Source organism: Oncorhynchus mykiss, chromosome 4 (genome assembly GCF_057628025.1).
Source record: "Oncorhynchus mykiss isolate SJ-2025 chromosome 4, ASM5762802v1, whole genome shotgun sequence".
Lineage (NCBI taxonomy): Eukaryota > Metazoa > Chordata > Actinopteri > Salmoniformes > Salmonidae > Oncorhynchus > Oncorhynchus mykiss.
Genome location: NC_143025.1, coordinates 72,635,134 through 72,659,407, shown reverse-complemented (window position 1 = coordinate 72,659,407; position 24,274 = coordinate 72,635,134). Strand labels below are relative to the sequence as shown.

Genomic DNA, 24,274 nt, shown 5'->3' with positions numbered 1-24,274 from the left:
TACCGTGGGTAAAATCTGGGTAAAAGTGGTCTTTAGGTCATGGCTAGTGTTTGTGGATTCAGTGTGATGGTTTGGAGTAGTAGTCAGCTGTCTTACTTGTTGAGGGAGATCTTCATGGAGGAGCCAGTAGCCCCTCCTCTCTGGATGGCCCCTCCATCTCCAGACTCGGAGTTCGACTTCACATCATCCCACTCATCATCCCACTCATCGTCCTCCGCTCCTACCCACACACAAACACACACCCTTAGTAACCAAATACATGGAAGAGAGATCATACAGCATAAAAAGCCTAAAACCGAGATCAGAGAACATGCACTAGACCAGTGGGTTTCCAACCTCTCCTCGAGGACCCCCAGACGTTCTTATTCCAGAGCTAGCACACCTGATTCCAATCACTAATCATTAAGCCCTTGATTAGAGAATTAGGTGAGCTCCTTAAGGGAAAATCTTGGGTGCCCAATGAGAGGTTTGAAGACCACTGCACTGCACTACCCCGTGCTATGTTTTGAGAGAAAAATTGTAAATATACTGTACAGTATGTATCCAAACAGAAACAACAAACCTATTATATCAGTCTAGATAATCAGTTAGATATATACTCAAAACCAACCAATTGAGTGTTAAGCTATAAATACTGTGAATAGCTTTCTTGAGAGAAAATACACACAATGCAAACACATGCCTACAATAGAGAAAATAATGTACATTTACTGGTTATACACATGCCAGACATTTTCTTAAAACAAGAAACAGTCAACACTCGCACAAACAGGGAAACCCTCCCAGCAGGCAATGCATGGTGGGATACCTGACCAGTCAATAAGGTAGGGATATGGATAGATATCTTTGGAAGGAAAAAGAAGAGGCACTTTGTTATTTCGTTCATTCAGTCAGTCACGTCTTAATTCAGAATATAGTTTTAAAACGGGAAGTGAAAAACCAAAGCCAGCAAAAACTCTGCAAAGGCAAGTGATCTCATAACTATTGATGACAACACCGTCCCCTGTTAAAGACCACACCTAGAAAATGCATTGCAAAACACCACCCTTCATGTATGCCAAAGGCTATATTCTTAAAACCCAAAACATAGATATTAACAATGGATAAAGTTCCTAAAAAGAGGTATAACAAGGGGGAAAAAATCATTTCTGGAGACATCTTTCTGCAAGTCTTTTGCCAGAAACTTGCTAAAGTAGGTCTTCCCTACAGTATTACGAGCAAATTATTACCAAAGTGTTGAGGTCCATAAAGGGGCCCTCATTGCCCTTTAGTTCCTCTAGAACAGTGACTCTTACCTGGGCCCTGGTAGGCCTGAGGATGGCTCTGTGCTGTGGAGCCCCAGGGGTCAGGGGCAGCACTCTTGCCTGTAATGGTGCCTGTAATGGTGCCCTCTGGCTGGGCCGCCCAGTTGTTGGAGGAACCTCCCGTGGTGTCCTGGTTCCATACCGACCACGGGTCTTTACCGTTACTCGCCTAGAGGAGCGAGAGAGAGGAGAGAGAAAAATAGGTAGGGGGTAGAGGACAGCCTTTTTAACAATCAACCAATACTGGTTTTAAATGACTTGTCAGGGAAAGAAATGACAGGGTATATAACTTGACTTGATAGAAATTTGAATATACAGTGGGGCAAAAAAGTATTTAGTCAGCCACCAATTGTGCAAGTTCTCCCACTTAAAAAGATGAGAGTGACCTGTAATTTTCATCATAGGTACACTTCAACTATGACAGACAAAAGGAGAAGAAAAAAAATCCAGAAAATCACATTGTAGGATTTTTAATGAATTTATTTGCAAATTATGGTGGAAAATAAGTATTTGGTCAATAACAAAAGTTTCTCAATACTTTGTTATATACCCTTTGTTGGCAATGACAGAGGTCAAACGTTTTCTTTAAGTCATCACAAGGTTTTCACACACTGTTGCTGGTATTTTGGCCATTCCTCCATGCAGATCTCCTCTAGAGCAGTGATGTTTTGGGGCTGTTGCTGGGCAACACGGACTTTCAACTCCCTCCAAAGATTTTCTATGGGGTTGAGATCTGGAGACTGGCTAGGCCACTCCAGGACCTTGAAATGCTTCTTACGATGCCACTCCTTTGTTGCCCGGGCGGTGTGTTTGGGATCATTGTCATGCTGAAAGACCCAGCCACGTTTCATCTTCAATGCCCTTGCTGATGGAAGGTTTTCACTCAAAATCTCATGATACATGGCCCCATTCATTCTTTCCTTTACACGGATCAGTCGTCCTGGTCCCTTTGCAGATAAACAGCCCCAAAGCATGATGTTTCCACCTCCATGCTTCACAGTAGGTATGGTGTTATTTGGATGCAACTCAGCATTCTTTGTCTTCCAAACACGACGAGTTGAGTTTTTACCAAAAAGTTATATTTTGGTTTCATCTGACCATATGACATTCTCCCAATCTTCTTCTGGATCATCCAAATGCTCTCTAGCAAACTTCAGACGGGCCTGGACATGTACTGGCTTAAGCAGGGGACACGTCTGGCACTGCAGGATTTGAGTCCCTGGCGGCGTAGTGTGTTACTGATGGTAGGCTTTGTTACTTTGGTCCCATCTCTCTGCAGGTCATTCACTAGGTCCCCCCGTGTGGTTCTGGGATTTTTGCTGACCGTTCTTGTGATCATTTTGACCCCACGGGGTGAGATCTTGCGTGGAGCCCCAGATCGAGGGAGATTATCAGTGGTCTTGTATGTCTTCCATTTCCTAATAATTGCTCCCGCAGTTGATTTCTTCAAACCAAGCTGCTTACCTATTGCAGATTCAGTCTTCCCAGCCTGGTGCAGGTCTACAATTTTGTTTCTGGTGTCCTTTGACAGCTCTTTGGTCTTGGCCATAGTGGAGTTTGGAGTGTGACTGTTTGAGGTTGTGGACAGGTGTCTTTTATACTGATAACAAGTTCAAACAGGTGCCATTAATACAGGTAACAAGTGGAGGACAAAGGAGCCTCTTAAAGAAGAAGTTACAGGTCTATGAGAGCCAGAAATCTTGCTTGTTTGTAGGTGACCAAATACTTACTTTCCACCATAATTTGCAAATAAATTCATTAAAAATCCTACAATGTGATTTTCTGGATTTTGTTTTCTCATTTTGTCTGTCATAGTTGAAGTGTACCTATGATGAAAATTACAGGCCTCTCATCTTTTTAAGTGGGAGAACTTGCACAATTGGTGGCTGACTAAATACTTATTTGCCCCACTAATACTGCTTGAGAAAAATGGACATAAAACATGAAACAAGGAAGAAAAGATGGTGTTCTCACTCCAACCCTTACCTGGCAGACTCCCTCCCCACACACCCCACTCAAAATACAGAGTCAGGCAACACACTGACATGTGACTGTGTGTTGAATGGTATGGAAGTTGAACCCTGGACTTGCAGGTACAGCGTGTTTCCTCAAGTCACACAAAATTATGCAAAAACGTCTCTCGCGCACAATGCCACTCTCACGCTTATCTAAATAATTGAGAAATTCATGCCTCGTATTCAAGTCCAGCATTGTGACGCACTGCACTGTACCATTCAGATCATGCCAAGGCACGGCAGGATGCAGCACGTCACAGTAAGCATTTCTCCCAGTCATTTCCATGGCTGGAGGACAACACAAGCAGAACAGACACACATCTCATGCGTTCTACAGTCATTCATTCACTGAGACTATAGAAGAATTTTGCAAAAGACAATTGACAGGATAACTGCATGCCATGCGTATGGGGCAGACGTTGACCATGCCGCAAGCATGTGTGTGTAGATCAGGGCTGTTCCTGGAGCGCTACCCTTCTCTAGGTTTTCACCCCAACCCCAGTTGTAACTGACCTGATTCATCTCATCAACCAGCGAATTATTAGCACTAGATTAGGGTTGGAGCGAAAAACCTACAGGATGGTAGCGCTCCAGGAACAGGCTTGGAGAGCCCTGTGTAGATGTGTGTGTGTATGTGTGCACGTTTGGATAGGAAGTTGCTGACCAAACATCTCCATCATAGGCTACTCACAGTAAGCCACAAAACAAACAGAGGGAGAGAGAGTACATTAGAGGACCACAGTGGTGGGGAACACAGGCTCATAGCAGCTGTGTGTTACCACAGAACAAACTGCAGGAGTTTTGACTTATTCTGCTGAATTGTCCAACAATTTGTTTACAACATATAAAAACAATGGTAAAATTGAGACAAATGATTGCTGGCTCTTGCCTGGTGGGAGAGATTGTTCACTGATCACTGTAATAATTGATTGGTTATAGGGAACCGTGAATGTTGAGATCATTCGTTTGGTGTTTAGTGCTGGTAATAAGAAACATTGATCCATAGCGGTGCATGTTGTATCAGAGATGTGCAGATCAATTTCATTCATCTGTGATGGGATGCCCGTCTGGGGGTGTAGGGGGTCGGTAGGCTTGATTTGGCCTCTGATTTGGATGTTCCAGTTAACAGTTACCCTTATCAACTGGCTCCAGGTCAGTTGTAGTTTGATGGACAGAAAGTAAGTGGACCCTGGTTTAGGGAGTGGGGTGTAGGAGAGGGTGGGGGTGGTACAATGTAAGATCATGCTCTTGCAGGCTGAGCTGGGGGTGTGGGTGGGGTTGCAGGGGGGTGGGGGGGGGATTTGAGATGGGAGGTGGGGGACGGGGCCCTGACCACCGCTCGGTGCTGGTTACCTCGTCAGGGGAAGAGGAGGAAGGGGGGGCCTGGGTGTCGGGGGTGTCCGGCTGAGGACTACAGGCCCCAACATCCACCTTGAGGGGAGAGAAGGTGACATCATCACAAAGCGCCTGCGAGTAAAGGGTAACCTGGGCAACGCGGACCCCAAGCAGGGGCCACAGTGAAGTAGGAATATTTGACTCCCCTCTAACTTATAATAGGGGTACCATGTCTTCACAGTTGTATAGCTATCCCATTTTCCAAGAAAAATAAATAGCTTGCATCTAGCATACAGTGCCTTGTAAAAGTATTCAGACCCCTTGGATTCCTCTTGGATTTATTGTGTCACGTAGTGGGATTAAAAGGGATTTAATTGTCATATTTTGTCAATAATATACACAAAATACTCTGTAATGACAAAGTGGATAAGTAAAAAAAACATTATTCTGAATACAAAATGTAATAACTAAAATATAGTCATTGCATAAGTGTTCGGTCCCTTTGTTTTAGGCAAGCCTAAATTAGTTCAGGAGTCAAATTTGGCTTAACAAATCACATAAAAAGTTACATGGATTCACTTTGCGTGAAATAATAGGTTTGGTAGATGGGTAACAAATAGGGCTGTTGCCGACAACAACATAAAAACATTTTGTTTTTTTAATTGTTGACCGGAAGTAGTCTGTTCTTTCAAACAATCGATTGGTTGAAATTTTAAAACATGTATTTTTTTGCATATATAGACACACCCAATGTTCCCTCTAAGCTGCCTGCGTGTGCACAGTAGCCCAAGACTGCCACGCAGCTCCTCCGGGACTGCCGCGCAGAAATACCAGCCCACAGAGAGAAGCACAAGATTAAACTTCACTTTCTAGAGCAGTGGTCACCAACAGGTCGATCGCGATTGACTGGTCGATCTCCAAGGCATTTCTAGTCGATCGCCAAACATTTCTGTAAAAAAAACAACGATAAAGCCTTGTTTTCCTCCTTTTTTTGTATTCGTCTCAGGCTGTTGGCGATAGATGCACCCGATTTAGCTTCCCTGCGCCAGGTAGGCGAACTGTTGCCATTTTGAACCATTTCATGTGTCTGAAGGTACAAACTCAGCCTTTCCAGTGGGCCAGAGAGCATATCAAGTGCACAATAGGTCTACCGCTGGCCAATTGGATGGCTCAGATGACCATGTCTACAGTAACGTAACAGGCATAAAATAAATCTACAGTAAAATTGATACTGTGATATTTCAAAACGTTTAAAACCATGACAGGAGAGAGACTGTCAACGAATACAGCAAAGAGCTGCTGTTTGTGAACTCCTTCATGTTCTTACTCAGCACTGTCAACACTTTGTATTCAACACTTTTATAAAACCATAAAATGCGCCTTCTTCCTATTTCCACTCAGCGCTACAACAAGCACTGCAGCAGTAATGAGTAGGAAAGTGTATCTATAGGATTGCATTATTATTATTAACAGCTTGGGTCTTTTTTTAATATCGAGGAATATTTAACTTTCTCTGTTCATAGGAGTAACAACATGAATCTGTGGATGAGGCAGAAATAATGTTGTGCAACTCAAGTTGCCATTAGCTGGAAGACAGTGTGACTTTTTGGTCAGTGGAGGAAAGGAAGAGCGGAGGGATGTTGAGAAGTGGACCCTCAGTCTGCTGCTCTCTCCCTCTGCTGAGACTGACCATCAGATGCAGGCACCATCAGCCCAGTAAAATAAAAAATAAAAAGCAAATTATTTAAATGCTTACTCAGCTGTGTTTCACAAGTAATACAACATCAAATCTATTACTGGTGTGATCATATTAACTTTTCAAATGTTCTTACGTTACAGCCTTATTCTAAAATTGATTGAATAAAGCATCCACCGAGATGCTCGGCCAAATGGAGTTTGCCAAAAGGCACCAAAAGGACTCTCGAACAATGAGAAACAAGATTCTCTGTTCAGATGAAACCAAGATTGAACTATTTGGCCTGAATAACAAGCATCACATTACAGCCAGGCACTGCTCATCACCTGGCCAAAACCATCCCTATGGTGAAGCACGGTGGTGGCAGCATCATGCTGTGGGGATGTTTTTCAGCGGCAGGGAGTGGGAGATTAGTCAGGATCGAGAAAGCTGAAAGGAGCTAAGTACTGAGAGATCCTTAAAGAAAACCTGCTTCAGGACCTCAGACTGCAGAGAAGGATCACCTTCCAAAAGGACAATGACCCTAAGCACACAGCCAAGACAATGCAGGAGTGGCTTCGGGACAAGTCTCTGAATGTCCTTGAGTGGGCCAGCCAGAGCCCGGACTTGAACCCGATCTAACATCTCTGGAGAGACCTGCAAATAGCTGTGTAGCAATGCTCCCCATCCAACCTGACAGAGCTTGAGAGCATCTGTAGGGACGAATGGGAGTAAAAGTGATACTTCAGTTTAATTTGCAAACATTTCTAAAAACCTGTTTCTGCTTTGTCATTATGGGGTATTGTGTGTAGATTGTTTTTTTTCCCTCACCAATTGAATCCACTTTAGAATAAGGCAGTAATGTAACAAAATGTGGAAAAAGTGAATACTTTCTGAATGCACTGTATATGGATCTGTACCATTTACTTTGAACTGGACTGTGTTTACAGCATGAGTGGTCGTGAGTTGATGCGCTTGTTTTGAGATCAAAGTGAGAGCTGCATGTAGCCGCGTGTGCACAGTTTGTTCATATCCTTTGCTAGTTACTGAGTTATTAGCCCAGTTATAGATCACTTGTAGTCAGCAATAGGGGAGTGATTGCTTCCTACAAGAGCACAAAATATGTACATTTCTAGACATCTTTGAAAAGCGAGTAAGGTAAAAGAGCTTTTTTTGTCATAAACAGGTAGTGTTGTATTTTGAGACAGTCTTGAATAAGCTAAGTAACCAATAGACAGAGGGTAGCATAATTTGCCTGATTGTCTGTATTAATGGTATGGGAATAATAATGCATTTTATTTTGTAAAGTGGTTTCTTGCATCCCACAACACTTTCAGTCACCTTGTCTGAAGGACAAGTGGATTAACAGGTTCATGTCAAGCCCTGCATGCTTTTTTCTTCTTCTCCAAAAGCCTCATGGAATGTAGGCCTACACTGAACACCACACAGTGGCTGCTACTGTAGGCTGAATGATTTCCATGTTAAAATGTTATGGGATGCACTCCATTGATTTTGATGCTATGCCACTCTGGTAGGCCTACATCATGATGAAATAGCCATAGCCACTGTTAAAACTGTAACTTAAAGCGGGTACAGACTCGGTGTTCACAGTAAACGCGCACTGGAATTTGAACAGAATTTGAACAACTTCAAGTTTGCACTCGGCATACCTGAAATTTGCTCAGTGCCGGAAAACAATTGAGGGAACATTGGGCACACCTGGGGTTGTGGCGGTCACAAAATTTGGTCAGCCGGTGATTGTCAAGCAAATAACTGTCGGTCTCACGGTAATTGACCTTTAATTAACATAAACACATTTAGCATCTCCTGGCTTTCACACATAGCCTACAAGCCATTTTAAAAAGTACAATAAATCCATGTAATATAGCCTACACCTACACAATAAATCCATTATTTATTTTAGACAGCTCTAAAGAAGCATGATATGAAGAAAATGTAGACTATTTCAGAAGAAAAGAATAGCATACTCTGAGTTGTCCTTATGTTAGGTCCTGATGTGGGCTACACTAGTTCATTTAGCAGACAAGATTTGCTTAGAATTCCGTGGCATTATTTTATAGTATGAAGAACACAATTGAACAAAGTTGAATAAAATATAAATATTTTCTCCAAACGATTTGAGGGAGTGCGCACATGCGCCTATTCTGTGTTAAGAAAAAAATAGGTACTCCTATATGCTTAATATAAAGTTATTAATGTAACTTGTAACAGTGTGCGGCGCAATCTGAAGCGCCTCTCACTCACATGGCTTTCAGCCACTTGATCAGGTCTTTCTTACAGGTTTACAAGTGAAGACAGACACATCCGGGACGCAACTGCGCACGTCCTTTTCCAATTCCGAGGTGCATATTGAAGATAATAGAATAACTTTTCGTCAGCCAAAAAGACGAGTAGGCCTAACAAACGGCAAAAGCACTAGCCTATGTCAATCTACATAGCACAAAAGTCGACCTATTCTATTTTGTGTAATAAATAAATATTCCAAACATAGTCTGGGACAGTTGTGGGATGCGATAGATCCCAAATTAATACAACCACTAGCATCAAAAAATGTTTTTATGCAATGAGGCTGACGCAACAGATCAGGACGTTTAGCTTAACATGTTGATAAACTATTAGGCTACTTCTTCACATTAACAGCGCAGCAATGCACACATACATGGTAGTAGGCTATAAGTGCAAATGTGCCATTAGCGGGAAAAAAACATTATCAAAAGTGACCACAAAATGCAATTATGCATGTATTTATTTTATTATAAAAGGTGCATTTTTATGCTGAAAATTATCTACCCCAAACTTGAAACTCACACGTTAGGCTCTACACCCCTTGTAAAGCAGATTAATGTGCATCACTTTAAGAGGTTATTTGGCCAGCCACTTTAGTTGTGATACAAACCTTTAAAACATATAGGCCTATGGGCTAGGTTACATGAGGTTTGCGACCATGATTAGAAAAAGTCATTGCTTCTTATGCTAGGCATCATTTACAAGTGATAATATATCATATCAGTAATAGGCTAATATTGTCACCCATCAGACTATTCTTGATTAAATATTGTCTTTACATATACTAAATAATACAAGTGTGACATTTGTTTTGATATAGAATAGACCATTATCACACACAGGGGCAGCGGGATTTTCTATAACATTTGCATTGATGTCAAAGTGATTAGAGGGACAATAGAGTGCTTGAGTACCAGGCAGTTAGCAAGTTTGAAGGGCTACTAATGACCACCAGCAGCATCAGAGCTTGGAGAAACCTAATTACCATGACTAAACGGTCATGTGGAATTTGACTGCCTTCATGACTTGTGACCGCCGGTGTGGCGGTAATAGTCAACGCAACAGACCTAGACACGCCCTTTGTGTTTTAATAAAATCAACTATAAATTCACATTGAGCTTGTCTGATGCTTTAAAATTGGCACATTTATATGCCTACATTAGTGCGCAGGCCAGCTAGCCTATAGGCCTAGTTCTATGGGTAATGTACATTGACAGGAGCGCTCCAAACAAAAGACAATGACTAAATTGACAACTTGGAAGTGGAATGAAATGAACCAAAAAGTGTTTCTCACAAGTGTAGCATAGGCTGTGCACTCTGGAAACAACGTGTCCACTCCGACAATGCGAACAGCAAAAGACTGGAATAATATATTGAGTACATAATTGGCAGAGAGAGTGCATTCTGGACAGAGATGTGCATCTTAGCCACACTCCCCTTCTTCTTGGACTGTACCATCCCCATGGCCTCTGCAATCGATTAGTTCAGAGGAGCTAGCCAACAACACACCTAACACAATAACTTCAAACTGAAGCTGGAAAGACCACAAACTAGCTGACCTTCGTTTATGTTCTACCTTTTATCAATTGACAATTCTTTGTATATATCCATAAAAATGATGTCAGCTGATTCATGATTTCGACTGGCTGAGAAACACTGCCTGCCTCTCTCTCTCTCGGGACGAGAGACTCATTACTATGGAACAGCTGGAGATCGAATTGGAATATTGAAACAATGTTGCAAATGTCAGAGAGACAGACAGCAAGGTTATACAAATCTCTGCTGTTTAAAACTAAATGTTAGTCTAAAAGAAATGTGAGAATGTCTAGATGCTTTTTATAGTGGAAATCAAGTTTATAAATTGCCTGGCTGGGCTGATGAGACACTGGATTGCGCAGTCAGATGGAAGAGTAAATAGGCATTTTAAAGTAATAGATTTAGCCAGTGGTAACTTGTGGAATAGACACCGGCTGGAATGTGGTTTTAACCAATCAGCATTCAGTATTAGAACCACCCGTTGTATAATGAAGAATTATGCTGTGCATTATGTATTAAACCACCCAGACACCTCAAAGATAGTCAGTCATCCTTCTGAACTGCTCAGGGAATGATACCATGAGGCCATGGTGATTTTAAAACAGATACAATGTTCAATGACTGATGGGAGAAACCTGAGGATAGATCAACATTGTAGTGACTCCACAATAAATTACCTAAATGACAAGGGTGAAAAGAAGAACACAAACATACTAAATAAATATATTCCAAAACATGCATATTGTATGCAACAAGGCACTAAAGTAATAGTGGGAAAAAAACAATGTCAAATGAATACATGTTTTGGCCTTTGGGCAAATCCAACACCACACATCACTGAGTAACTGCCTCCTTATTTTCAAGCATGGTGGTGGCTGCATCATGGTATGAGTATGCTTGACATCAGCAAATACTGGGGAGTTTTTCCAGGATTAAAATAAATGGGATGGAGCTAAGCACATGCAAAATCCTAAAGCAAAACCTGCTTCAGTCTGCTTTCCACTAGACACTGGGCGAGGAGGTCACCTTTCAGAAGGACAATAACCTACAACACAAGGCCAAATCTACACAGGAGTTACTTACCAAGAAGTCAGTGAATGTTCCTACTGTAAGTGGCCAAGTTTTTACTTAAATCTGCTAGAAATACTATGGCAAGACCTGAAAATTGCTGTCTAGCCATGATCCCCAACAGCTTGACAGAGCTTGAAGAATTTTAACAGAATAATAAGCAAATATTGCACAATCCAGGTGTGTAAAGCTCCAAGAAGACTCTTCGCTGTAATGGCTGCCAAAGGAGATTCTAACATGTATGGGCTGAGGGAGCTGAATACTTATGCAATGACTATATTTTAGTTATTTTATTAATTTACAAAAAATATATGTAATTTTTCTTCCACTTTGACATGAGTATTTTGTGTAGATTATTGACAACAAAATGGAAATTAAATACATTTTAATCCAACTTTGCAACAAAATTAAATCCAAGAGATGCAAATACTTTTGCAAGGCACTGTAGTTCCCATTCACTCATACTCACATTCTATTGTATTTTTCAATACATACACAATCACACAATGTAACCCCCTGTCCTAAGACCAATATCTAAAAACAGGGATCATTTAAAACCCACAACCGTGCAGAAATATCTGCTCTTCCTTCTTCATTTCAGAGGTTCGGATGGGTAGAATAATATTCATTAGATGAATAAAAGACTGAAAGGTCATCCCTCAATTCTGCACTCTGCATCTCTTTCACTCAAAACGTCACACCACCATGGTATCGTTGGGAGCAGTGCATTGTGGTCTAGCTTGGCACAGAGGCCACTGTAGCAGGGAGGGACTAGTATAGAGTGATAAGAATTAGTAAGGGGTGAGTCACATGTAAAAGCAGAGGAGAAGAGACAAGGGAAGTATGATATAAAGAAGTATTGGGACAAAAACCCAGAGGCAGACAGAGACATGAGGTTACAACACAATTATGATAATTTAAAAGACATTAGCTCCTATTTGAAATGAAATATTTTCTCACTGTGGATAAACATGTCATTACTTCTTCAGTGTGCTACCTGGTTCTGAGTGGTGTTGTTGGCTGGGGCAGCGAAGGCGTCAAAGAACGATAGGTCTGGGGCGTGGGCAGCTACTGGGGCAGCTACATGTCCTACATTTCCCCCTCCTCCTGGGAGCTGCAGACAGAAGAGAAGCGACAAAGGAGACAGAGAGAGAGACAAACATATTTACAAACAACCACATTTTACACCTTCAAGTTCTAAGCTCAAGTTATGGTTGATTTATAGAAGGTTTAGTGGCTAACCACCTGGGAGGCCACTGAAATGGTATAGTGAAACTATACAAAAATAAATCCTAACTAACTCTTTACTCAGCAGAAGTAGCCCTGTTTTGTATACACCTCCCCCCGAGATTGTAGCCTGGTGTACGGAGATAGAAACCACTTGCTTTAGAGACACAGTGAACTTTAGTCCTGCTGTTTTCACTGAAAATAACAATAACAGCATGTGGATATCAGTTGTCAATGGGAATATTATGACCCTGTGTGGAACCAAAACTATCTAGGACAGCTGGGGAGGTAACTAAGGGTCAAATAGCTGGTGGGAGTCTGCCCAATAATAACAAACACGCACTTCCATCTTGTGAATAAAGAAAGTAAGCACTGATCAGTTAGGGTGATGAGTTTTTACTGGTCCTCCAAATACACACACACACACACACACACACACACACACACACAGCGTGATCTGTTACTGCTGTGACTACTCGGTGCTGTTTGGAGTAAGACTAAACTGTTTAGCAGACCTCTCCTCTCTCTGCCATCGACTGACTGGACAGAACTCACATCTCTGTCTTGGCTTTAAGAAGACCACAGAGTGACTCACCCCATACTGAAGTTGATACTGTATCACAGAAACACACTACTCAGAAGGGTCCCTACACCACTGCATTACATAAACATAGTGATACAACCCCCAGTCCCGAAGGAGGTATATCCTGTCCTGGTTTCCCAAAAGCAGAGAAACTTGGCGAGAGCTGCCTTTTCCTTGACCCCCTTCCACAACCCTGAGCCCATTCCCATTGACAATCCCAGTAACACGACACAAGCTATTTATCCATGTGTAGTAACACTGTAGGTACACTACTAACAGGTTCAGGCTACAAGGTGAATGCAACTGGTAAAAAAAGAAAAAGAAAAGTCAATTATACATAGAAGATTTAAAAAACGGTGAAACAATATATGAGAAGGAATAAGACATTGATATAAAGTGTAAATGAAGCCAGTTCCATCAACAACACTTCAAGCCACTCCCTAACCTCAATGTAGTCTTCTGGCACTAGTCCAACCTCTCCTCTGGAATTCTGTGCTTCTATCCAGCCTCCTCCAACACCCTGAAACAAAACACACCAATAAGAGAGACTGTGATTGGCTTTGTGAGAAGAGAGTGTCATGATATGACGTGATTGGCTGATGACAGATTTGATGATGAAACAGTTAGTCACTGCAGTGACCTTTGAACTGCCGTTCCCGCATGATAGCAGTGACATCACGTTGGCTCATTATACTACAGAGAGGAGCTTTTATTGTCTATGTGATCATGTGAGATATTGATCATGTGACTTTACACGGCTGTAAACAGGACACAGAATATAGTTGAGCCAGCAAGACATGATACTTTTATACTCACATAAATGCACACAGAACTGATGATGTGCATAGTGTGGTGTGAGGGGGAAAGATGAGAGAAAGTTAGATGGGGGGGGGGTAAGAGCGCGTACGAGAGAAAGGGGGTTCGAGAGAAAAAGATACTGTATGAGGACAAAAATAGAGACAGATAGAGAGATATGTGGAAGAGAAAGACAGCGATAGAAAAAGAGATGGGTAACGATAGGGACAGAAAAAGATAAACGGGGTAATGAAGGGGGGGGGGGGGGGGGGGTCAGTCACGTGCTCACCTGATTGGTGATAGTGACTGTCTCTCCCTCTCTCACGGTCAGCTCGTTGTTTCCAGGCTCAGCAGTGAAGTCATACAAAACCTGTGCCTGAGAGAAGCACAACAAGAGTCAACACAATCAGGGCCAGGCCAATCAGGCCAAACACAGACACACATCATCGTTTATCTGCTGAGGAGTGGAGTGAGGAAATCTCAACCTCAAACAAGCTGAACTAGTTCTGCTGCCAAGGACTTCTGCTGTGCGGACTCAACCTCAGCACCTGTATATACATCTCAAACAGAGCTTGAACCCTGATAGGCCCATTCCGACGGCCTCAACTCACCCTAGTGACTCAGTCCACTAGACCAGTGGTTCTCAAACTATGTGTGTGTGTGTGTGTGTGTGGGGGGTTATAAACTTACTCTTGAAAGTTGTAATAGTAGAAAGCACAAGGTGCAATTTCAAAAATTGGGTAGTGCATCATCAGTTCCTCTTGTCATGTCAGTCATTGCATACCTATATATTTATAGATATTTATAACTTGTCAGAAATGTCCAGATCAACTAGCCCATGTTAATGTTATTTAGCTATGATGTTTTGCCCATAGATTGTTGTAATATTTGAGTCACTCAAACATCACATGAATACACATTAGACTTGGCAAAATGTGCAGAGTTAGCTTAAAAATTGAAACATTTTCTATGCACCCCATGACAAAATGTGTAGAATTAAAGGAAATAAGCTTTAAACTTGCTAAATGTTCTCTCCGCCAACAAGAGGGGTGTGAACAGTTTGTGAGATAAACAGAGCTTGTGCCCATAGAAATAAGCACGTGTGCAGGGGGGATCTGACAGTGGGAACAGTGTTCTTGACAAGGGGCTCCTTCGAGAAACAGTAACCCCGCCCAATTCCCTCTACGCCTCTCTAAGAGGGAAGTGAGAGAGAAACAAGTGATCATATCACTCCAAGATTAACCTCTTTCACTTCTTCACTGACGCCATTTTTAGACAGCTCAGCTTGACCTCTGCACAGATTGGTCTATTGGTAACCCCAAGGCTACAGCAGTAACTTCAAAGAACGTTGTAGCATTTCAGTATGAAAGGCCTCTGGGAGAGGTAGGAAGCCAAGAGTTATTCCTGGTTAGGTCACATGGTCAGGGAAACCTCCTGGCCTATGCTATGTACAGAAGATAAAAGAGGGGATGAGAGTCTCGGACAAAAGAGGGAATGCTATTGTTATAATGGTGTAGAATTCACAGAGCTACGTCAGTGCTTGGGCAGCTAGCGTATCGATTAGACAGACTGAAGCAATGTCTGTGGGCAATTCCACGGTAACGGAATTAGACTTTGACTCAGTTTTTTTACTTTAAAATGTACTTAAAAAAATAAAAAAAATTGATTCCAAAGTTCAACAACTTAATAACTTCAACAGAAAATGTAGAAAAATCATTTAGTGGAAGAACTGTGCCAACGCAAACTTTGGTAATGGAACAGTAAAATCTCCATCAGGCTTTAATGGGACCAGATTTTTTATGTACTCTAAATTAAGATTCAAAGATGTCTGCAGAAAGAATTGTGTCAGCAATGACATGGCACCTTGAGTAAAAAATATATATATTTTGGTTATTGAACTACAGTAAGTGAAGTGGATTTACACCCTGCAACAGAATTACGGTAACGGAATTACATCATGGGTCCCTGATGTGTAACTTTGGACATCACAGCCCAGTGCAGCGGAGCACAGGAGAGTACAGTGCAGTACGATACAATACAGCACAGCAGAGTAGGGTAGAGTTCAGTACAGTAAAGTAGAGCATAGTTCAAAACAGTCCAATATACTGTACTATACCACATTGGACTGTACTCTACTGTGCTCTACTCACTATATTGTATTGTGGTGCCCTACTCACTATTGTACAGTACTGTAATGTACTCAATACTGTATTCGACAGTGCTCTACTCAATACTGTACTCTACTTGTGAAACATACAGTACCAGTCAAAAGTTTGGACACACCTACTCATTTAAGGGTTTTTCTTTATTTTGACTATTTTCTACATTGTAGAATAATAGTGAAGACATCAAAACTATGAAATAACACATATGGAATCATGTTATTTATTTATTTAACCTTTATTTAAAAAGGCAAGTCAGTTAAGAACAAATTCTTATTTACAATGACCCTAACCCTAACAACCCTGGGCCAATTGTGTGACACCCTATGGAACTCCCAATCACGGCCGGTTGTGATACAGCCTGGAATCGAACCAGGGTCTGTAGTGACGCCCACACGTAGTAAACAAAAAAAGTGTTAAATTAAAATATATTTTAGATTCTTCAAAGTAGCCACCCTTTGCCCTGATGACAGCTTTGCACACTTGTCATTCTCTCAACCAGCTTCACCTGGAATGCTTTTCCAACAGTCTTGAAGGAGTTCCCACATATGCTGAGCACTTGTTGGCTGCTTTTCCTTCACTCTGCAGTACAACTCATTCCAAACTCTCTCAATTGGGTTGAGGTTGGGTGATAGTGGAGGCCAGGTCATCTGATGCAGAGCTCCATCACCCTCCTTCTTGGTCAAATAGCCCATACATAGCCTGGAGGTGTGTTGGGTCATTGTCCTGTAGAAAAACAAATGATAGTCCCACTAAGTGCAAACCAGATGGGATGTCGTATTTCTGCAGAATGCTTTGGAGCCATGCAGGTTACGTGTGCCTTGAATTCTAAATAAATCACTGACAGTGTCACCAGCAAAGCAACCCCACACCTCCTCCACCATGCTTCACGGTGGGAACCACACATGCAGAGATCATCCGTTCACCTACTCTGCGTCTCACAAAGACACAGTGGTTGGAACCCAAATTTGAGATTTTTTAGTCATCAGACCAAAGGACAGATTTCTACCGGTCTATGGTCCATTGCTAATGTTTCTTGGCCCAAGCAAGTCTCTTCTTATTGATGTCCTTAAGTAGTGGTTTCTTCACAGCAATTCGACCATGAAGGCCTGATTCACACAGTCTCCTCTGAACATTTGATGTTGAGATGTGTCTGTTACCTTAATTCTGTGAAGCATTTATTTGGGCTGCAATTTCGAGGCTGGTAACTCTAACGAACTTATCCTCTGCAGCAGAGGTAATTCTGGGTCTTCCTTTCCTGTGGCGGTCCTCATGAGAGCCAGTTTAATCATTGCACTTGAAAGCTTTTTGCGACTGCACTTGAAGAAACATTCAAAGTTATTGAAATTATCCGGATTGACTGACCTTCATGTCTTAAAGTAATGAAGGACTGTCATTTCTCTTTGCTTATTTGAGCTGTTCTTTCCATAATATGGACTTGGTCTTTTACCAAATAGTGCTATCTTCTGTATACCACCCCTAACTTGTCACAACACAACTGTTTGCTCAAACGCATTAAGGAAAGAAATTCCACAAATTAACCAGGCACAATTAATTGAAATGCATTCCAGGTGACTACGTCATGAAGCTGGTTGAGAGAATACCAAGAGTGTGCAAAGGGTGGCTACTTTGAAGAATCTCAAATATATAATATGTTTTGATTTGTTTAACAGTTTTTTGGTTACTACATGATTCCATGTGTTATTTCATAGTTGATGTCTTCACTTTTATTCTACAATGTAGAAAATAGTACACATTAAATAAAAACCCTTGAATGAGTAGGTGTGTCCAAACTTTTGACTGGTGCTGTATTTAAGATTCTTCAAAGAAAACAATTATGAGCTGAACAGTATGCCAGTGGAAGGGAGGACAGTAGCAGGTAACCCAACTGTGGTTTGTGACTATTATGATTTCCCATTGTAGCAACTTCAGTTGCAGTAATTCCGTTACTGATTTTTTGGTAATTCCGTTAACAATTTAGTAATGAATCACTTAATCATTCAAACAAAGAGGAGTAAAATTATCAGTAAAATTACTATAACTAATTGGTAGGTCTACCAGTGCCTTCATTAACCTGTTGAGTGTAGGGGGCAGTATTTTGATGTTTGGATGAAAAACATACCCAAATGAAACTGCCTATTTCTCAGGCCCAGAAACTAGAATATGCATATAATTGTCATATTAGGATAGAAAACTCTAAAGTTTCCAAAACTGTCAAAATGTTGTCTGTGAGTATAACAGAACTGATATTGCAGGCGAAAACCTGAGGAAAATCCAAAGAGGAAGTGCCTTCTATTTTGAAAGCTCCCTGTTCCATTGCATGCCTTCGCTCCATTTAAAAGGGATATCAACCAGATTCCTTTTCCTATGGCTTCCACGTGGTCTGAACAGTCTTTAGACATAGTTTCAGCCTTTTATTCTGAAAAATGAGCGAGAACAATCACATCGCGTCAGTGGATGGCTGGGTGCCAGCAGAGTTTTGCATGCGCCAACAGCTTGGAGCAGACATTTTCTCTCTCTCTCTCTCTCTCCTATTGAAAAAGCTACGGTCCGGTTCAAATATTATCGATTATTTATTGTACAAACAACCTGAGGATTGATTATAAAAAACGTTTGACATGTTTCTACAAACTTTACGGATACTATTTGGAATTTTCGTCTGCCCCGTCGTGACCGCTCGAGCCTGTGGATTACTGAACATAACGCGCCAACCTAATGGAGGTATTTTGGATATAAAAATAATCTTTATGGAACAAAAGGAACATTTATTGTGTAACTGGGAGTCTCGTGAGTGCAAACATACGAAGATCAAAGGTAAGCGATTCATTTTATTGCTTTTCTGAATTTCGTGACCAATCTACTTTGCTGCTAGCTGTTTGTAATGTTTTGTCTGCTGAGAGAGATGTCCTTACATAAACGCTTGGTTTGCTTTCGCCTAAAAGCTCTTTTGAAATCTGACACGCCAGGTGGATTAACAACAAGCCAAGCTATATTGCACTTGTGATTTCATGAAAATGTAATATTTTTAGTAATTTCATTTGAATTTGGCGCTCTGCAATTCAGCGGATGTTGACGAAAATGATCCCACAAACGGGATGGGTGCGCCAAGAAGTGTTCCTACCTCTTGACTTGACTCCACATTTTCTTGTGTACAGCCTGAACTCAACATTGATTACATTTGAGTTTTTCACCAATATACACACACAATAGCCCATAATGACAAAGTGAAAACATGTTTTAAAAAATGTTAGCAAATGTATTGAAGATGAAATACAGAATATCTCATTCATATAAGCATGCACAGCTGAGGCAATACTTTGTAGAAGCACCTTTGGTAGCGATTACAGTTGTGAGTCTTTCTGTGTAAGTCTAATAGCTTTCAATACCTGGATTGTGCAACATTTCCCATTATTATTTTCATTCTTCAAGCTCTGTCAAATTGGTTGCTGGTCATTGCTAGACAACCATTTATGTCTTGCAATAGATTTTGAAGTAGATTTAAGGAAAAACTGTAACTCGGCCACTCAGGAACATTCACTGTCTTCTTGGTAAGCAACTCCAGTGTAGATTTGGCGCACATCTCCCAGTGTCTGGTGGAAAGCACCCTGAACCAGGCTTTCCTATTGGATTTTGCCTATGCTGAGCTCCCTTCTGTTTCTTTTTATCCTGAAACACTCCCCAGTCCTAAACAATTACAAGCATACCCATAACATGATGCAGCCACCACTATGCTTTAAAATATGGAGAGTGGTACTTGGATTTGCCACAGAACATTACTTTGTATTCTGGACAAAAAGTGAATAGCTTTTCCCACCTTTTTTACAATTTTACTTTAGTGCCCTGTTGCAAACATGATGCATGTTTTGGAATATTTTTATTCTGTACAGGCCTCCTTTTCACTCTGTGAATTAGGTTACTATTGTGGAATAACTATAATGTTGTTGATCCATCCTCAGTTTTCTCCTATCACAGCCATTAAACCCTGTAACTGTTTTAAAGTCACCATTGACCTCATAGTGAAATCCCTGAGCGGTTTCCTTCCTCTCCGGCAACTGAATTAGGAATGATGCCCGTAACGTTGTCGTGACAGGGTGTATTGATACACCATCCAAAGTGTAATTAATAACTTCACCATGCTCAAAGGGATATTCAATGTTTGAAGTTGCCCTTCTTCGTGAGGCATTGGAAAACTTCCCTGGTCTTGTGTAGGCCAGTGACAAAATAAATCTACATTTAATCAATTTTACATTCAGAATGTGTAACAACAAAATGTGGAAAAAGTCAAGGGGTGTGAATACTTTCTGAAGACACTGTATTTGTTACTTCTATGAAATGTCATTATCGTCCCTCTTCATAAGGGCATGAAATTATAAAATATTTTAAAGATACAGTATGTGGGTTTTTGGTAACGGAATTTAAAGGCACAAGGCAATATATCTTGAATTTACAGAAGGTAAGGAATTTCTCCAAAACTATATATAAGTGTTGATATTAGTTGACAGCGGTCTTTATCTATTTCTGATACCTTTTAACACTTCTGTTTTTTCCAGAAATCAAAGCCTTTACTTATTCCTAATTTTTAGGATGGAAAATGGTTGAAAAACATATCTATGCCTTAATTTCCCAAAAATATATACTTTCATTTGACACCCAATTTGATATGCTCCTATGAATTTCACATGTTGGTGCTCACGGGTCCTTTTCCATGGAAATGCCCGTCTGTCTCGGTGTCTGTCTGTCTGTCTCGGTGTCTGTCTGTCTGTCTGTCTGTCTCGGTGTCTGTCTGTCTGTCTGTCTCGGTGTCTGTCTGTCTGTCTGTCTCGGTGTCTGTCTGTCTGTCTGTCTCGGTGTCTGTCCGTCTGTCTCGGTGTCTGTCCGTCTGTCTCGGTGTCTGCCCGTCTGTCTCGGTGTCTGCCCGTCTGTCTCGGTGTCTGCCCGTCTGTCTCGGTGTCTGCCCGTCTGTCTCGGTGTCTGCCCGTCTGTCTCGGTGTCTGCCCGTCTGTCTCGGTGTCTGCCCGTCTGTCTCGGTGTCTGCCCGTCTGTCTCGGTGTCTGCCCGTCTGTCTCGGTGTCTGCCCGTCTGTCTCGGTGTCTGCCCGTCTGTCTCGGTGTCTGCCCGTCTGTCTCGGTGTCTGCCCGTCTGTCTCGGTGTCTGCCCGTCTGTCTCGGTGTCTGCCCGTCTGTTTGTTTAGCACCTTCAGCCTCTGAATATAGGTCTATTTTAATGTTAGCATCCCAGCCAGCTTCCACGAGGCCGGGAGAAGACGGGGGACAGAGAGGGGGAGGAAGAAAGAATGATACCATAGACAGAGTGAGTCAGTCAGTTTTGGCGGAAATGCAAGTTGTCAGAAGACTTTTGGGTGCTCTTTAGCTCAGTGTCTGGATCTACAGCTAGGCTACACACTGAAGCTGATGGAAGAGAAGAGCGTTGGCTAATACAACATTCCTAATGATTCATAGAATGGATTACAATGAGATGAGGGTGGAAGCAAATAGCCAACATTCTTTGGAACGTCTGGACAGACCATAAAAAGGAATGCAGAACTTAGGCTACATAATAGGATCTATTTGATGTGGCCCTCGTGTAGCCTACATACTCTTGCTGATGATAAAAGTACAGGAATGGCTGACATGTTTCAGTTGAATTCTCCATAGAAAGGCGGAACCAAATAGTCAAGATTCCTTAGAATGTGAAATCAATTTCAATTCTGTCCTTCAAACGCTACCCCAAAAGGAAGCATGCAGTCTCAAGCGAAATCACCAGAGATTAACTCAAAAGACAGCATCTTTTATACAACGTACACCTCCATAGAATTCTAGGATGCTCCATTATAGAATGTTAGAAGAGGAATCCTTCATAGAACGAATGGGCCTTTCCCTTTCATTCCAAGCAGTCTATTTCACGCCTAGCCTCATCGTAGCATTTTGCACATAATAATAACAGCTATAGATTACATAGTACCCTGCATTGTGCAATGTTAGTAGCTTGGTACCTTAATTATCTTTAGTGGGCTTTTATGCGTATCAATAAGTTAACACCAAAGCGTTTAACATTTTCACCCTCTGCCACAAAGTTCTGTGCTCAAAGCACTACACTTCCCAGAGTTCTTAGCGTAAAGAAATGACCCGCACTGGAAGGGTAATAAAATGTCACAAGACACTTTTTAATGATACATATTTTCCATGTACATATAAAAGCGTTCCTAAGCCATTTTGAAGTACGAACAACAGAGAAAATAAAATGTCTTCTCCCCTCTCTTAATACCGGGGAAATAGTTCACAAATGTAACCAATTTCGAGGTGAGCGCCAGACTGAAAATAGAACTCTCACAGCCCTGATATTCTCCTTCTCCGACTAACTCTGGTGCTAAAATAATTCAAAATGGATAGATCGCCAGCTTTCAGAAAAAAACACTTCTGTAAAGATGTCATCCTACCTTGTTTGCCATTGTCGGTGCATTAATCTATCATTACAAAACGGGCCAAGGTTTTCGTGGGTTACAAATCCTCAGCCAGACATTTCCTCGCAGCTCAACTGGGCGAAAACAAGGCACTTCTTGGGGCGAGTCGTCGCAGAACAAATTTTAATACATCACTAAATACAAGATGCCCTTTAACCTCAAACCTGAGAGAGACAGCTAAAATGGTTGAGTGCGAAAAAATCCGCGACAGTCAATCCCAATTGTGTATATCCAGTCAACAAAAATATGAAATTTCTTTATAGCGAGTAAATAGCTGAATTGACTCCAGAGCCCGGGGAGCAAGATTCCTGTAGCCTACCGGTAGTAAGAAACCGGAAAGAAAGTGGGCTCAGTCCAATGGTTCTCCCAAGACAAGCAGGCCTATAGACTATGTATATGACAAGTTAGTTGTGTGAGTTTGTAGATCCAGGTCAGGACTCTCCTATCCCTAGTAGCCTTGGCCAAGCTAAAAACAACAATAATAATCAAACGTATAATAATACTAACAACAACAACAATAATAGTAAGGCCTAATAATAACATAAAACTAGCGCTACTACTACGTCTACTTCTATTAGTAATAATAATTATTTATTTTAATACATTTAGGTATGTTGTCTTTTATTTTGAAATGTTATTTATCATACAGAAAGATCAGTGAATAGCATTTAATTGTATGTCAAATTAGATTCAAATAAGAATTGGTTAGTGCCATGATATTTCAATATAATAATTTAATTGTTACAATGTATCCTTGTGAAAAAGTTTTGACAGTTTGACAGCACATGACATGCAGGTGTGAAGGGCGCTGTTCAAAAGAGGACTAATAAAAATGACGCCATCTGCTGGACAGAAGCATGGTGAAAGGTCCATAGGCCTAATGAATTTACAGTGTCAGTCCAGTAGAAACGCATTCAAATTGTTTTAAGTTTGACACAGGCTTTTCTTCCTTCCTAGATAAATTTGGTCAGGAGTTTGTCCCACTGTTTAAAATTATTTGGAGTCATAGTTATAGGTAGATTCTGGAAATGTAATACAAATCTTGTGAGGAAAGTAATTTAATAGTTTAACTTATTCCTGTTAGAACAAAGTTTGGAGAAATGTAAGCACTAAATAATCATATATATACAGTATATATTTATATTTGTTGCCCTACGTTATATCCCTTTGATACCCATGTCATCAGTTTGATAATGCTAATTACTCATTTGTTATGTTTATCCTGGCAGTCTCCTGCGTTGGATGCTATATGTTAAGCCAATTCCCCATAGTCACCTGGCACTACTTTGTCATGTCTGCACCTCTATGTTATGTGTTGATAAAGTTTCCCTTTTGTATCTTCCGTCCAGATCATCACATCCTTGTTATCCACATCCTATCTCCAAGGCCTTTACAAGCCACCACTCCTAAAGCATCCTTCCTAACCTTCCCACCGGCCTTACAAGCCCTACAAAACCTTAATTCCAAACCCTCTCCCAACGTGCCTCTGTTCGTTCCTGTGTTCAAGTGTGTTTGTGTAATAAATACCCCTAAACCTGGATTCCTACTCAATCTCCTCATTTGCATTCTGACCAATGTGCCACGGTGGAAACAACAGTCCTGAAACTAGCTTACAGTCTGTCCTTGCCCTAGTCCTTTTCTTCACTACTACTATTTGGATAGATAGGAGGTGGAGGATAAATGTAGATAATGTCTACAGTATCTAATTCTATAGTTGCAAGTCATTACTTGGCACTGTTTCTCCTCATAGGCAGTACTAATATGAGTTTGACCTAAATGTAATGTTTCTGTGTGAATTGCATCCCGA

At 41.2% G+C, this 24,274-nt stretch overlaps 1 protein-coding gene across 10 annotated transcripts in view; it reads right to left on the bottom strand.

Moving 5' to 3' along the window:
• snx9b (sorting nexin 9b) overlaps positions 1 to 23,064 on the bottom strand; it is a 32,735-nt gene extending 9,671 nt beyond the window's left edge. For 3 of the 10 annotated variants that reach the window (XR_016495427.1, XM_036975943.2, XM_036975944.2), the window contains exons 1-8: positions 22,444 to 22,950; positions 14,135 to 14,221; positions 13,496 to 13,570; positions 12,238 to 12,354; positions 4,673 to 4,750; positions 1,296 to 1,473; positions 809 to 844; positions 97 to 220 (exon numbers count right to left, since the gene is read on the bottom strand). Coding sequence is in view for 8 of the 10 variants with exons in the window: in XM_036975943.2 (XP_036831838.1) it covers positions 97 to 220; positions 809 to 844; positions 1,296 to 1,473; positions 4,673 to 4,750; positions 12,238 to 12,354; positions 13,496 to 13,570; positions 14,135 to 14,221; positions 22,444 to 22,455 (707 nt within the window). In the remaining 2 variants the exon portion in view is untranslated. Of the gene's footprint in view, positions 1 to 96; positions 221 to 808; positions 845 to 1,295; positions 1,474 to 4,672; positions 4,751 to 12,237; positions 12,355 to 13,495; positions 13,571 to 14,134; positions 14,222 to 22,443 lie in introns of all 10 variants that reach the window. The other 7 variants (XM_036975945.2, XM_036975946.2, XM_036975947.2 and 4 more) reach the window with 5 other exon arrangements.
• Between the last annotated feature and the right edge of the window lie 1,210 nt (positions 23,065 to 24,274).